General features: G+C 45.8%; 1 protein-coding gene and 1 non-coding gene across 2 annotated transcripts; one reads left to right on the plus strand and one right to left on the minus strand.

The window, feature by feature from the left end:
- Window positions 1–1032: 1032 nt before the first annotated feature.
- MAP1LC3B (microtubule associated protein 1 light chain 3 beta) lies at window positions 1033–9184 on the minus strand. The gene is made up of 4 exons (XM_060682469.2): window positions 8879–9184; window positions 7110–7165; window positions 3307–3413; window positions 1033–2221 (listed from the first exon to the last, which is right to left on the minus strand). The coding sequence occupies exons 1-4, from the start codon at window positions 8916–8918 to the stop codon at window positions 2047–2049; spliced, it is 378 nt and encodes a 125-aa protein (XP_060538452.1). The 5' UTR covers window positions 8919–9184; the 3' UTR covers window positions 1033–2046.
- Window positions 9185–12953: 3769 nt separating this feature from the next.
- TRNAM-CAU (transfer RNA methionine (anticodon CAU)) lies at window positions 12954–13026 on the plus strand. Its single transcript has one exon. It is a non-coding gene; the product is annotated as a tRNA-Met (tRNA).
- Window positions 13027–13055: the final 29 nt, after the last annotated feature.

Genomic DNA, 13055 nt, shown 5'->3' on the forward strand with positions numbered 1-13055 from the left:
AGCAACAGACTGGCAGAGGGCATCTTCAGAAGTGGGAATTGTGGACAAACTACACTGAACTTGGGCTTGCTTTCTGCAGGGGAAGGCAAGGTCATGCTACAGCCTGGGCTGTGCCATAATCAAGCGGGTGCCCCCAACCTTTTTGGCACCAGGGACTGGTTTCACAGACGGGGAGGGGGAGAGAAGGGGGGCTTAACCTAGATCCCATGCGTGCAGTTTTGCTCACCTGCTGCTCATCTCCAGTTGTGTGGCACTGTTCCTAACAGGCCACAGACCTTTACCAATCCATGGCCCAGGAAGTGGGGGCCCTGCCGTAATCGTCTCAGCAGGAGTGTCCTTTCTTACAGCCTTTGGAGTCCAATTTTTTCTTGCTGCATTAGAATCGTGGCTCAGAAATCCCACCCAGCCCAGTTAGCAGCAACAGTGGCCCAGGAATTGAGCAGGCCTGGTTCCAAGCAACCAGGCCAGAGGCAGCTACGCCAATTTCCCGGTGCCGTGCTATATAACATAACTAGGTTTCAATGTTGAACAAGTCCACAGCCACATTCATTCAGTTGTCACCCATGATGTAACACAGGAACAATGGCGCCAGGTTTTGGATGGGTTTCTTTAAAACCACCTTACAACCAGAGCACCCACCGCCTTTTCAAAAGAAAGCAACGAGATGCAGCCATTCCATACTTAAAAGAGCCGTCTATATGTAGAACTAAGTTGCACAGAATACATCACATGTATACAATGAGATCTCGCAGGGACAATTTTGAAACCAAACCCTGAATAGGTGAATCCCAAGCTACAATCTGGCTAGCAGGCCGAGCCTTTTGAATGGACTGCGATTTTAGTAGGATTGCTTGCTGGAAGTGAGCTCTCTAGAACACCATCCCACCTGCACATAAACAACAGTATATTTACATTTCTGAAGAATCCAGATGGATATCTGAAATACTTCTGCACAGGAAACAACAAAATGAAAATTCAGTCAACTTGTAGCAGGTACAAAGTTGTAGCCATCGAATCCACACACACTCTTGGTCATTTTAGATACAGTTTAGACTTTAATAAAGTGAAATTATGTTCAGTGTGAAATTAAAACGGAAGGAAACCAAGGTTTTCAGTTACGGATGCAACGCAGATTCAATCTTGGTTCCATCTGTCCCAGTTCAAGAACTCAGCGGGTAAAAAGAGGAAGATACATAGATGTGCACAGAAAGACACAATTGTAATGGCTAAAAAGCTTGCCTTTGCCTGCACCTGATGTCTTGCATCTGTTATCACCATTTGAAGGATAAAAGGAAGCCCTGTTTTCGGAGGGCGAGATGGGCGGATTCGATTAAAAAAAAAAAAGATGCATGACAGAATACGAATATATTAGAGTAACATTCTTAACTGTTAAGTACATAACCTAATTTTTAAAATACACAATTCCTAAACTAAAGCTATGCTTGGTATATAGTTATAGTTAGCAATCTGGAGTTTTGCTGATATTGACTGAAGTAGCAATACCAGGGAATTAACCCTTTTCTTCTCTCCCCCCCCCCCCCCCCACGTGCACTGATTTTCCAAACACCAAGAAGCCGGAAGAGGCGGACTTTCCTACCTTTAAGGAAAAGCAGTTTTTAAGGAGCTGAAATATAAATTAACCGGATATATCACATAGATGTATTTCAGTTGGCTACTTTAATATTTAGCCCAGTTCCTATGATTTGAGTAACGCCAACATTTATTTATTTTTTTAATTATTATTATTATTGTCAACATGCATGTTATGGTCTTGCTCCAATTCCAGAGGCTTTTGAAAAGCAAGTATGCCTGTGCAAACGTATAGCAAGTCTACAAAGCTGGGCTGCTTGTCCGTACTGGCACTCATCTGTTAAATATTTACAAACAAAAAGGAAAGGACGTTGAGAACATCCTGCAAAGCACAACTACTCTGAGCAGATCAGTGGCGCGACATCCCTTTCTTTTTCCTGGGCAAAGGGGCAGGGAAGGGGAGGGGAAGGGGAGGGTAAAAACTAGGCTAGGCTACAAGGCCAAGGGGCAAGGTGTTTACATGGAGGATTTCATGCCAAACGTTTCCTGAGAGGCGTACACCATGTACAAGAATCCGTCTTCATCCTTTTCACTTTCGTACACCTCCGAAATGGGTGTGGAGACGCTCACCATGCTGTGTCCGTTCACCAGTAAGAAGAAAGCTTGATTGGAATTCAGCTGCAGTCGCCGTCTGGAAGGGAAAAGGAAGCCCTTCAGGAAAGGGGTGCCACCAACACCAGCGCTCGGCCTGGCCTTGGGGTCTCCCAAATGGATGACAGTCTCCTCCTCTTTATCACATCCAGAAATGATCAGTCAACTAAGCTGATCTTCCCCGGCATTTCTCTGCCCCTCCCTTTTGAGCGGACCTCCAGGGACTGGATACCTGCCACCGCCAGGACAAAGCCAGACAGGCTCACAAAGGCCATTCATGGATTTTGAACGGGCTGACAAAACGTAACACACACACACACACACCAGCAATCAATGCATTGAATGGACCCTGGGATTTATTTCCAGGTTCCACCTCGTTTGCTCAGGTTGGAATAGATCCCTCCTTCACAATCCCAACTAGCAGTGGTCTATGGAGATTTTATTTAGCTCATGGTTGTCCCCTTTTCCAAAAGGCGACTGGACTTCCTTGGTTTTTCCCTTTGAAAACATTTCGCTTCTCATCCAAGAAGCTTCTTCAATTCTGGTGGGGAAATGGAAGGATTTATATTCTTTGCAGTCGTCTACTCTGAAGGTCGGTGTTAACTCTCTGAGAGTTGTTGAGGCCACTTGGGAGTTTGTCTGTATCCTCAGAGTCACCTGAATCGGAGTGTAAATGGATGTGGAGTTAGAACTGAAGAAGCTTCTTGGATGAGAAGCGAAACGTTTTCAAGGAAAAAACCAAGGAAGTCCTGTTGCCTTTTGAAAAAGCACCTTTGGGACAACCATGAACTAAATAAAATCTTTTTTAAAAACAATTTTCAGGCAGCAAAGCCCAACAGCGCCTGTCCCTCTGCAGCTTTACCCCTGAGTAAGCAGAGGATAGGCTGTGTTTAAGATCTGGGTTCTGCCACAAATCAGCTGAGCCTTGTGGAATCCTAGCTGAGTTATCCACTATAGTAGCTTGCCTGGGCTTAGCATCTTCCTAATATTGTGGAACAATAATTCTTAACAGTTCTTAGCCAACAGAGTCCCAATAAAATCTGGTGGCCCCAAGGGAAGGAAACCTCCTGTTTCTCAGGTATCACAAAAAGTGAGTCTGCATGCAAACGATTACAGGTTAAATACCTGATTATCTTGATAAGCTCACTCATGTTGACGTGATCTGGGACAAGAAACTTTGTTTTGTCCAGAACGGGAAGCTGCTTTTCTCCCTTATATCTTTCGATAATCACCTGGAAAAGATGCCAAGAGTAGAAGCAAACGTTGGAATGCGATAGACGTGCAACTTTAAATTCACATTTTATATCTGGGTTGGCACAAAATGGAACTACGTTTTTCCAAACCATGCCAATTGGTAGTACACATCGTTACCTGTGATTCCTACTCAGCAGTATTTAAAACCAACACCTTGAACAACACAAAGGGTGTACCTACATTTGTGAATCTACATAATTGCCTTTATTTTAATGAAAACTCTGCTGAAGTGTGTCCAGAATTACCACGACAGGTTTAAAACAAGAGAAGAAAAAGGTAATTGCAGGAGAAATCATGGAAGTAGCAAAAGTGATATTTTAAATAAAAAGCACTACAGATAATCCTCATCATCATCATCATTCCAACATTTGCAAAGACATTATCTCTGCTCTTTGAGGCCACTGAGGAAATGATGCCATTTGTAAATAGTTTCTCGACCTGAAAGGTAGCAGCTTTTGTTTTCTACAGGAACTGATCAGCCAAGCACTGCATCCAAATGTTCATAGTACAATCCTATGCTCACCCACGCAATATGAATTATACATTTCAATGGGATTGGCTCCCAGACAAAGTCTATGCAGGAAGATCAGCTCGAAAGAGTTCTATCGTTTGCATATTATTATTTTTTTACAAATTTCTACATCCTCTGCAAAATCAATCTGAATGCTATTACAGAACAATGCTTGTTCCTTATAGCCTGATGTAACCTGGCTCTTTGTTAAGCAAAAGAGAGGATGTCTTGACAACTTAAGTTTTTGTCATTGAGAAACAGAAAAGTGCCATTGAAAGAGATTATGTAAGACTATTTAAAGCAGAACTGCTGCCATTACTTAAGATAGGCCAGTGTAGTTTTGACTAAAGAGATCATATGACAGGTATAAAAATGGAACTGGATGCAACTGCTTGTTCCATTGTTAGTTCTTTTTGGAAAGAAAAGGAAACAAAAAAGATTATTTGGGCTTCAAACTAAAGATCAATGTTCTGTAAAGTAACAGTTTTCATAGTTTCTATACAAAGGACTGTGTGTTTAGAATGGAAGCAGAATTAGATAATTTTCTGCTACATTTGGCACTGGGGGGAAAAAAGGAAAAATTTAAAATAGGCTAATTTTAATTTTGGCTGATGATGATACCTATCTTGAGTTCTACCGGGCCTTGATTTTGTTTTCTTGTACTAATTCTCATCTAGTTATTTATTGTTTTGGTTTTTTCCCTGTTTGATGTTGCAAACCGCCCGGGGTCACTGAAGATGGGTGGATTATAAGTACCGTATTACAACATATATGAACAAACAAATTACGTAAATTAACAAAGAAAAATGAACAAATGCACGGTGATTCCTTAATTATTTACTGCTTTATTCGATAGAAAACTACTCCCTCATCCAACTCCAGACACTCTTCGGTTATTTATTTATTTATTTATTCTTTAAATTTGTATGCCGCCCTATCTTGGAAGGACTCAGGGCGGCTCACAACAATAAAAACAAGCAAAATCAATGTTAAAAATACCCAATAAGATTATAAAAAGACCATTAAAATCCCCTTTAAAACCCCTTCAGTCCAAACCAGCCAGGCGAAATAACCATGTTATTTAGCAGGCTATTCCCAAAGATGGCAGATTCTGCTAGGGTACTTTTATGAGGGAGGTCAGTAAATTTTAAAAATTGCCAAGGCCCATCTCAGCAGCTGCATCCAATGGCCTTTCAGGAGTCTGTTCCATGCAGCTGACCTGAATTCCTTCCTTGAAATTGCAAACGGATCAGGGGCAAAAGACTCGCCAGATTGCTCTACAGGGAAGACCCCCTTAACCGGGGTGGGATGGGGGGGAGGGGTAGCCTAATCAGCCACTGATCTGAACAATCCAGAGGGAAGGGCAGGAAGGGGGGAGGGGTCTACAATGCTGACAATGCCATTCAGGCTATTCTGGAGTTTGCTCCTTGCTCTGATAGGGGCTGGGAACATGATTGGAAAATGAGAGTTTCATATTATCTTCTCCAGTGAGCGGGAGAACTTAAAAAAAAGAGTAGCCACTTCCTGGTTCCCTGAACTGCACACTGCCTGCAATGGGATTTACCCAAGAATTGCGCAAACACCTAAGTCAGCATATCAGGCAAGCACAGTCGGACCCTCTCTGGGCCTGTTTCTGGACCAGAGGCATTCTGCCTTGGCAAGGAGGATGGAAATCCCCTTTTTACTTTCCTCTCTTTCCAAGTTGTCATTTTAACCTTGCTGGCCGTGGTCCTTCCATTTAAATGTTCTTAACAAAGCCCACCAGATGCTCTTTAAAGCAAGTGCATCTTTCCCTGGAACAGGCTCAGGATAAAATGGGTACAAGTTTAGGAGGCCTCTGGGAGGTGGCCCACCTCTATGCTAGGTACACAACCCTACAGCACAGAAATGTGGGCCAGTTTAACTCAGAAAGAGGCAATCAATTCAGAGAATACCCTTAAGTCCAATGCTCTCCCCCCCCCCTGCTCCCAAGGTCTGCCCAAGCCCCTCTTGGGACACAGGCAGCAAAAGGCTGAAGTCAACAAAAGCAGATGGGGTTCCAAGGTCTTTGAGAAATCTTTGTAGACAGAACTATTCTTGGGCCTTGGATTCAGTGCCCAAGAACACTGGAGGTTTTTAAGAAGAGATCGGACAACCATTTGTCTGAAATGGTACAGGGCTTCCTGCCTGAGAAGGGGGTTGGACTAGAAGACCTCCACGGCCCCTTCCAACTCTGTTGTTGTTATTGCCTCTGCCTGGCCTGCCCAGCTCTTATCACTATTTCCTTATTTCCCACACAAGCTCTCAAAGTTTTGGAAGTCTTCTGTATTTCCTTCCCAACTACTGTAGATGTACAACAGGGAACAGATCTTTGGGAATGTTATTATTGAGAAGGGCTACCGGTTTTCAGCATTGGTATCGTTTCTTTCCCAGACACTTCAACAACTAGCTTTATTCATTTGGATGGATTTCTTATTATTTTGTAGTAATGCTTCTGCTGCTGTCTTGCAATAGTTCCATAGAAGTATACTTGTGGTCCCTTTGTGGCATGCAATCTTGAGTTTTCACTCAAGGTCCACAGAAATATGATCAAGAACGCCTTAATGAATTAGCGAAAAGGAGCTTCAAACTGCATTGGAGAAAGACAGGAATGAATGATTCTCTTGCTCTAGATCAGGGGTTCCCAACCGGGGGGGGGTTACTTGTACCCCCTGGAGGTGTGAGATGATATTCCAGGGGGTGCAAAAATGTGGGTTTAGAAGTTTCAAAATCATAGTGCATGTGCATAGTTATATGCATATAATCATTTACTTTTGTAAGGGGTGCGAGAATATACCAGAAGCATTCAAGGGGTCCGGGGTATAGAAAAGGTTGGGAACCCCTGCTCTAGATCTTCCTCTCTCAAAATAAATTGGAAGCTTGTGAATCCAGTTCTCCTTGTTATTTCAGTCTATTTCCTTTCTCCAGTCAGTTACACATTAAAAGAAAAGCCAGCTGCAATCAGAAATTGAGCTCTGGAGCAAAACAAATGCCAATCCTTCTTTAAAGTAAACAACACAGGGCAAAGTATCTTTCACTAATTATGATTACATCAACTGAAACTGTCAACCCCTTAGCCCTCCAATATTGCCGATACTTTTAATTGAGTCTCACCATTAGACAGACCAGTCTGAAGCCAACTCACCGGTATCTTTGTTGGGTGCTGTTCCCGAATAAGTCTGACATCTTCTACTCTTTGTTCTAAAAGAGAAAAAGTAAAGTCATTGCCAAGTTCTATCCCTCAAAAAGAAACCAATTAAGCTTGTTTAACATCAACTATACACTTTAACAAAGTATAATAGTAACCTCTTCAAAAAATACAAAGGTAGCCAATGGTTATTTGTACTGCTATGCCCCAGAGGTTCCTCCCCCCCACCTTGATATGGGCCTGTTTGCATTACTCATTTCCTAAAGGAAAACAAACAGCAAATGTGACCTTTACTTTCATTTTCAGCAGCACAAAAACAAAACAAAGTGCCAGTTCTTCTTCCGCCTTACCAAAGAAGCAGGAAAACCAGTTTAGGCAGAACAAAAACAGAATCAACCACTCAAAACACAGTCAAACGAGAAAGAGAAAGAAAGAAAGAAAGAAAGAAAGAAAGAAAGAAAGAAAGAAAGAAAGAAAGAAAATCACATTTAAGCCTCGATTATACCATTTAACAGCAGAACTTCAAACTCCAGTGGAAATAAATCAATTCACAAGTCTTGCAAGAGTCGATTATTTCTTTTTCCTCCCAATCATTAAACCCATTTTTTATTTTTTGGGAGGAGGAGGGAAATGCTCAATATTTTCTTCCCCTTTTGTGCCACTGGTCTGTCAGAAGTCACCTGCCACTGAGTATTGCAGTCACCCAGGCAATTAGTGAAATAATCACCTGTGATTCAACTTTTCCACAACCACAACAACTAACCGGGTCGTTCAGAGGTGCCCATCAGGTCCTTCTGACTAGACACCTCAGGAAAGGGTTTGCATTGGCTTCATGAACCCTGGCATTGCCCAGGAAGCAGATGATTCCCTGGGCTACTGCAGGACTATTCTCCACCCCCATCCCACCATTGCAGAGGAAGGAAAGATCAAATAAAAGGCCCCAGTAGCCCCTGCCCACCCCACCCCATAACCCAGATGACCCAACTGACCCACTCATCCTCCTAACCTTGACCGGCACTTGCAACCCGCTGCCCTCCAGGCTCCCAGGGAAGGTGTGTGCCAGCTAGCCCACGGTGCCAGCCTCCTGGGCGGAAGTGACGGGCACCAGACCTGTTTACATCTGGATGCCAAGAAGCCGCACAAACAGGCCTTGCACTGACATGTCGCCCAGCTCCAGGCTTGGTTTAATTGGGGGGGGGGGGGTGGATCCCCATGGAGAGGCATCCCTGGGTATGCTGGGCGGGGGGGGGTCAGGCCATTGGGAGGGCTTTCAGCTATCTGCCCCACACCAAGGGAGCTGAGGTGGGGGGGGTCGTTCTTGGGGAGGGGGCTGGAGCCCTCCCTTAATATTCTCAGGGGGGGCAGAAGATGCCAGGGGCTGGGGGGAGGGGGGCTTCCTGGAGAAAAGGAGGGGCCGTGGGGGGAGGGTCTGCCGTCCTTCTTGGCCGGAGGGGGGGGGAGGGCAGACCAGGTGCCAGGCATCTTCTGGGGGGGGGAGGCCTCTCTCCCTCCCTCCCTCCCTCCCTCCTGGCCTACTCCGCAGGGCTGTTGTGTGGGGCCAAGGACCTGGGATCCGAGGAAAGCGGGAGCAGAGCCACGCACAAAGCCCAATCCTCCCCAGTCCTTCCTCTCCCCCACCCCCACCCCCGGCCTTTCTCAGGGGAGACTCCAACTCCCATCGGCCGCAGCCGCCCCAGACGGGGAAAGGCCTCTGACGGGCTCCGCGGCCCCCCTCCCCCCCCCAGCCCGCCTGTCCCCGGGCCCACCGAAGGTGCGTCGCTGCTTGAAGCTCTTCTCCGAGGGCATCGCGGCGGCGGCGGCGGCGGCTGCTCCCCTCGGCGTCTCTGCGGCCTCCTCAGCGGCGCCCGGCCTCCTCCTCCTCCTCCCCCGGCCCCCCCGCCCGCCCGCGGTCAGCTGACCCGAGACGCCCCGCCTCCCGGCATCTGACGTCACAGGGAGGCAGGCAGGAAGAAGCAGAAGCAGCAGGCCGCGGCGTCCTCCTGGGCTTCAGCTGCGCCTGCGCAACCGGCCGTCCCCGGCCCTGCGTCTGGAGGAGAGCCTGGCGAAGAGGCGGAGGCCAGCGCGCTTGCGCAGGTCGGGCACAAGCTTCTCCCCTCCCGGCCGCCGCGGTTACCATGGCGACTCGGAGGAGGAGGAGGAGTAGGCCCAGCCCTGTTGACATGCCAGGTTTTAGGGATCACAAGCCCCATCGTGCTGAACCGGCTACGCCTGATGTCTTTCCAGCCTCCTCAGCTCCCAGGCTGCTGGTTTTGTTAGAAATGCGACTTCCAACATCCTAGTGTCCAACTCCCATTGCTCTTAGTGGCATGAAGTGCCCCTCTACGCACTCCCCTTTTCTGCCTTCCAGAGGCCTGGGCTACAGAGCCCATCATCCTGATCCTCAACTAGCCTGGCCTCCTGGAGCTCTGCCGCAGATGCTGGAAGGTTCACTCCCCAGGCTCCTCATCTTCTTGGCATCTTCTGTTTTTTGGTTATTTATTTTGTTGACGTCTGCTTTTCGTTTTGCACATCATTCAGAGCTTCTCACTTCTGGCTGCTGAAAGGCCACGTGGGAGGCCCTGGCGCCCATCTGCCTGCCCGCTGGGCATCCCGAGGGCAGCTGCCATGTTCAGGCTCTTCATTCCTGGTTACTCAAAAGCCAAAGATTTCCTGTGGTGCATAATGCTCCATCCTTGCGACTGACAGGCTCGTCATCCGCTTCATCATCCACGGGACTTGCAGATCCTCATTGCAAGGAATGGCCCCGGGGGAAACATACCAGGACTCTCTCTCCCAAAGAGAGTCAAAGCCCATCCTTCGAACCCCTTCGGAGCAATGGGACAGCTGCCAAGGGGCAGGTTGCTACAGGACCCGAATGTCTCTAGTCCCTCTCACAATGGAAGAGTACACAACCCAACAAATAACGAAAGCCATAAAGCTGCTGTTGTTGGCACAGAGACTTGAAGAGTCTTTTGGCGTATTTCCTTCACATCTGAAGAATAGAAAAGAGATGCTGCATAAAATGGACCACTCCTTAGCATCACCTCTTTAGTGAGGCTGTTTGACCAGGTTTCTTCTAAGGGCATATTCACCTGGCAGGATGATCATGGGTGTGTGAGTGAGTGTGCAAAATAATGAAGACATATGCAAGAATTAGAGCTGCTAATAAATGATGTCATGTATGTGGCACATCACACACGTGAGATGATTATAAATTGTTTTGGATGCCTATGTCCAACAACTGACCTACATACCTTTCACTGTGTCCTTTAAGACTTTACTGTTTCAACAGGCTGGGCTGGCTTAAGAACGAATTTTAATGGATGTTTTAGTTTTTAATATAGGGCCAAATTGTTTAATATGTTTTAAACTGTTCTTTAAATTTTATGGATATACGTGTTTTATTGTGGCTGTGCACCGCCCTGAGTCCCTCGGGAGAATGGCGGTATAAAAATTTAAATAATAAATAAATAAATAAATAAAAACTACAGTGCATCACACCTCTGTCAAATTTAGCTGCTTTTGAACTGGGAAGCCTGGAGCAAATGTTGCGTTAAACCACAAAATAACTGATTTGTTGGGCCTTAGAATCTTTCCTGAGCCCTACTGGATAATCTATGATTACATATCAAATGCACTTTATAAACTCGATTCCTTTCTCTGCCTTCATCATCTATTAGGGCTAAAAGGCACATTTTAGATGTTTGAAATCGACTGGTTTGAATTTTTAGGAGGGTTTGATTGGGAGCTGTCCAGCGTTGGTTATTCAGGTGTGAAGCATTGGAAAGTGTGCTTTTAAGGATAGTTAGTATAATATAGGATAGAAGATACTGAGTTTCCAAAGAGAATATGGAAAGCATCCACCAAGTTTCACCTTTGAGGGTTGAGAGCCCACAGCTCTCTCCATGGCTGAATTTCCCAGCGATGGGAAGAAAAGATTGCAGCATTTTCTGCTTTGCATCCTAAAATCACTTGACTGGTTTGGTGTACATTTCCGTCGGGGTGGGGTGGGGTGGAAGCGGTGAGGAGGAAGCATTTGACCTCCACAAAAATTTTGGACCATCCCTGAAGTCCAAAGCGTGTAGGTGACAGCAAGCAAGGTTTTAATTGTGATCTCTCGGGTTTAATTGTGGCTAAACCTGAAACATTCAGACTCCTGTATTGCAGATGCTATAATCCGACAGCAATGGCTCTTTCTTCGTGGCAGTAATGTGACAGACTCTGGTGAATCTTTAATGACGATCGATTTTTAAAAATGCATTGAGTCAGAGCAATGATGAGTCATTCCCTCAAGGCTCCTTGGCCGCCTGCCTTGGCGGTGACGTCATGAGACTCAACCTGTATATTAATAAAAGAGAATATTTGTAACTCAGGCTTGACATGAGGGGTTCTTTGGTGCTCTCTGAACTTGCTTAACACCATCAGTGCTAGTCAGTGCTAACATCGCTAGCACTGATGATGTTACCTAGTTTGGGTCATGAAACATCTGCAGGAAAATAAGCAAGATTCAACCTATCAACAAGCCATCCGTTATGCATATGACTTCCTCAGAAATAAATCCCACTGAATTAATGGAATTTAATCCCAAAGCAAAAGTGCTCGGAGTTGCATTTTCAGAGAAAATCAGAAAGTGAACACTGAATATGGGCAAAGACAGAAGAACTTACTCCTAATTAAACATGCATCAGATTGTATATTTATGTTCAGGTATTTGACTGCTGTAATTGCTTTCTCGGCTGAAAAGTTGTATTGTACAGGGAGTCCTTGATTTACAACGGTTTGTTTAGTGACTGTTCAAAGTTACAAGAGCATCGAAAAAAGGGATGTATGCCTGTTTTCCCCACTTATGACCATTGCAGCATCATTTCCCAATGGTCACGTGATCAAAATTCAGATGCTGGGCAACTGACTCATATTTATGACGGTTGCGGTGCTCACCTTTTGCGACTTCCTGGCAACAAAGTCAATGAGGGAAGCCAGATTCACTTAACAACCGTGTTACTAACTTAACTTCTGCAGTAATTCATTTAACAACCGTGGCAAGAAAGTTTGTAAAATGGGGCAAAGCTCGCTTAAACAAAGGTTTCACTTGGCAACAGAAATGTTGGGCTCAATTGCTGTTCTAAGTCAAGGACTGTCTGTCATCTGAAACTCCTTGTAATCCATTACAATACAGCCATGTAGTATCAACCTGTTTTGAACCCACAGCCCATTACTGAACCTAGCAATAGTTCTGGGCCACACTAGAAGGTTATTAACCATAAGCCGTATTTTTAAATGTGCAAGACACAAGTCCCAGGGAAGTTATTTTTAAATGCACATTGACTATATGGATTATGCAGAATACAAAATATTGGTAAAAATAAGACCAAAATCTCTGGGATGTTAAAAACAAGCCCTTTGGGCACCGATACGCTGCATGGAGGCAAATATAGAATAACAGAGTTGGAAGGGACCTTGTAGGTCATCTAGTCCAACCCCCCCACCCAAGCAGAAGGCCCTCCACCCTTTCTGACAGAGGGCAGTCCAGTCTCTTTTTGAAAGCTTCCAGTGATGAAGCTCCCCCAACTTCCGAAGGCAACTCCTGTTCCATTGATGAAATGAGTGAAAACGGTTATTTTTCCCCCTCCCAAAGGATTTCATGCGGCCACGAGTTGCTTTCCAGCGACCAGACCTGACTCGCACTCTTTTTCTCGGAACCCGGAGAAAAGGGGTCGCATGGAGCAGCGCTCGGGGGATGCGGGTGAGCCGGGACCGTCGCAGCCCATCTCCTCCACCAAAAAAAAAAGGAAAGGACAGGCTTGGCCTCAAGGAGACTCCGGAGCGAGACTTTAGACAGGAGCCTCGTTGGCGCAGTAGGCAGCGCGTCAGTCTCATAATCTGAAGGTCGTGAGTTCGAGCCTCACACGGGGCACGCCTGGATGTTTTTTTTTTTCCTTCCCC

This window comes from Pantherophis guttatus, chromosome 11, assembly GCF_059756535.1.
Source record: "Pantherophis guttatus breed Tessera chromosome 11, ASM5975653v1, whole genome shotgun sequence".
Taxonomy (NCBI): domain Eukaryota; kingdom Metazoa; phylum Chordata; class Lepidosauria; order Squamata; family Colubridae; genus Pantherophis; species Pantherophis guttatus.

Bases quoted from the DNA above. Each gene is read 5' to 3' on its own strand.
- MAP1LC3B (XM_060682469.2), bottom strand. From the start codon at position 8,918: ATGCCCTCGGAGAAGAGCTTCAAGCAGCGACGCACCTTCG. The intron at 7,166-8,878 runs GTGGGCCCGGGG...TTTCTCTTTTAG, and splicing joins CAAGCAGCGACGCACCTTCG to AACAAAGAGTAGAAGATGTC. The intron at 3,414-7,109 runs GTGAGTTGGCTT...CATCTTTTCCAG, and splicing joins AGCACCCAACAAAGATACCG to GTGATTATCGAAAGATATAA.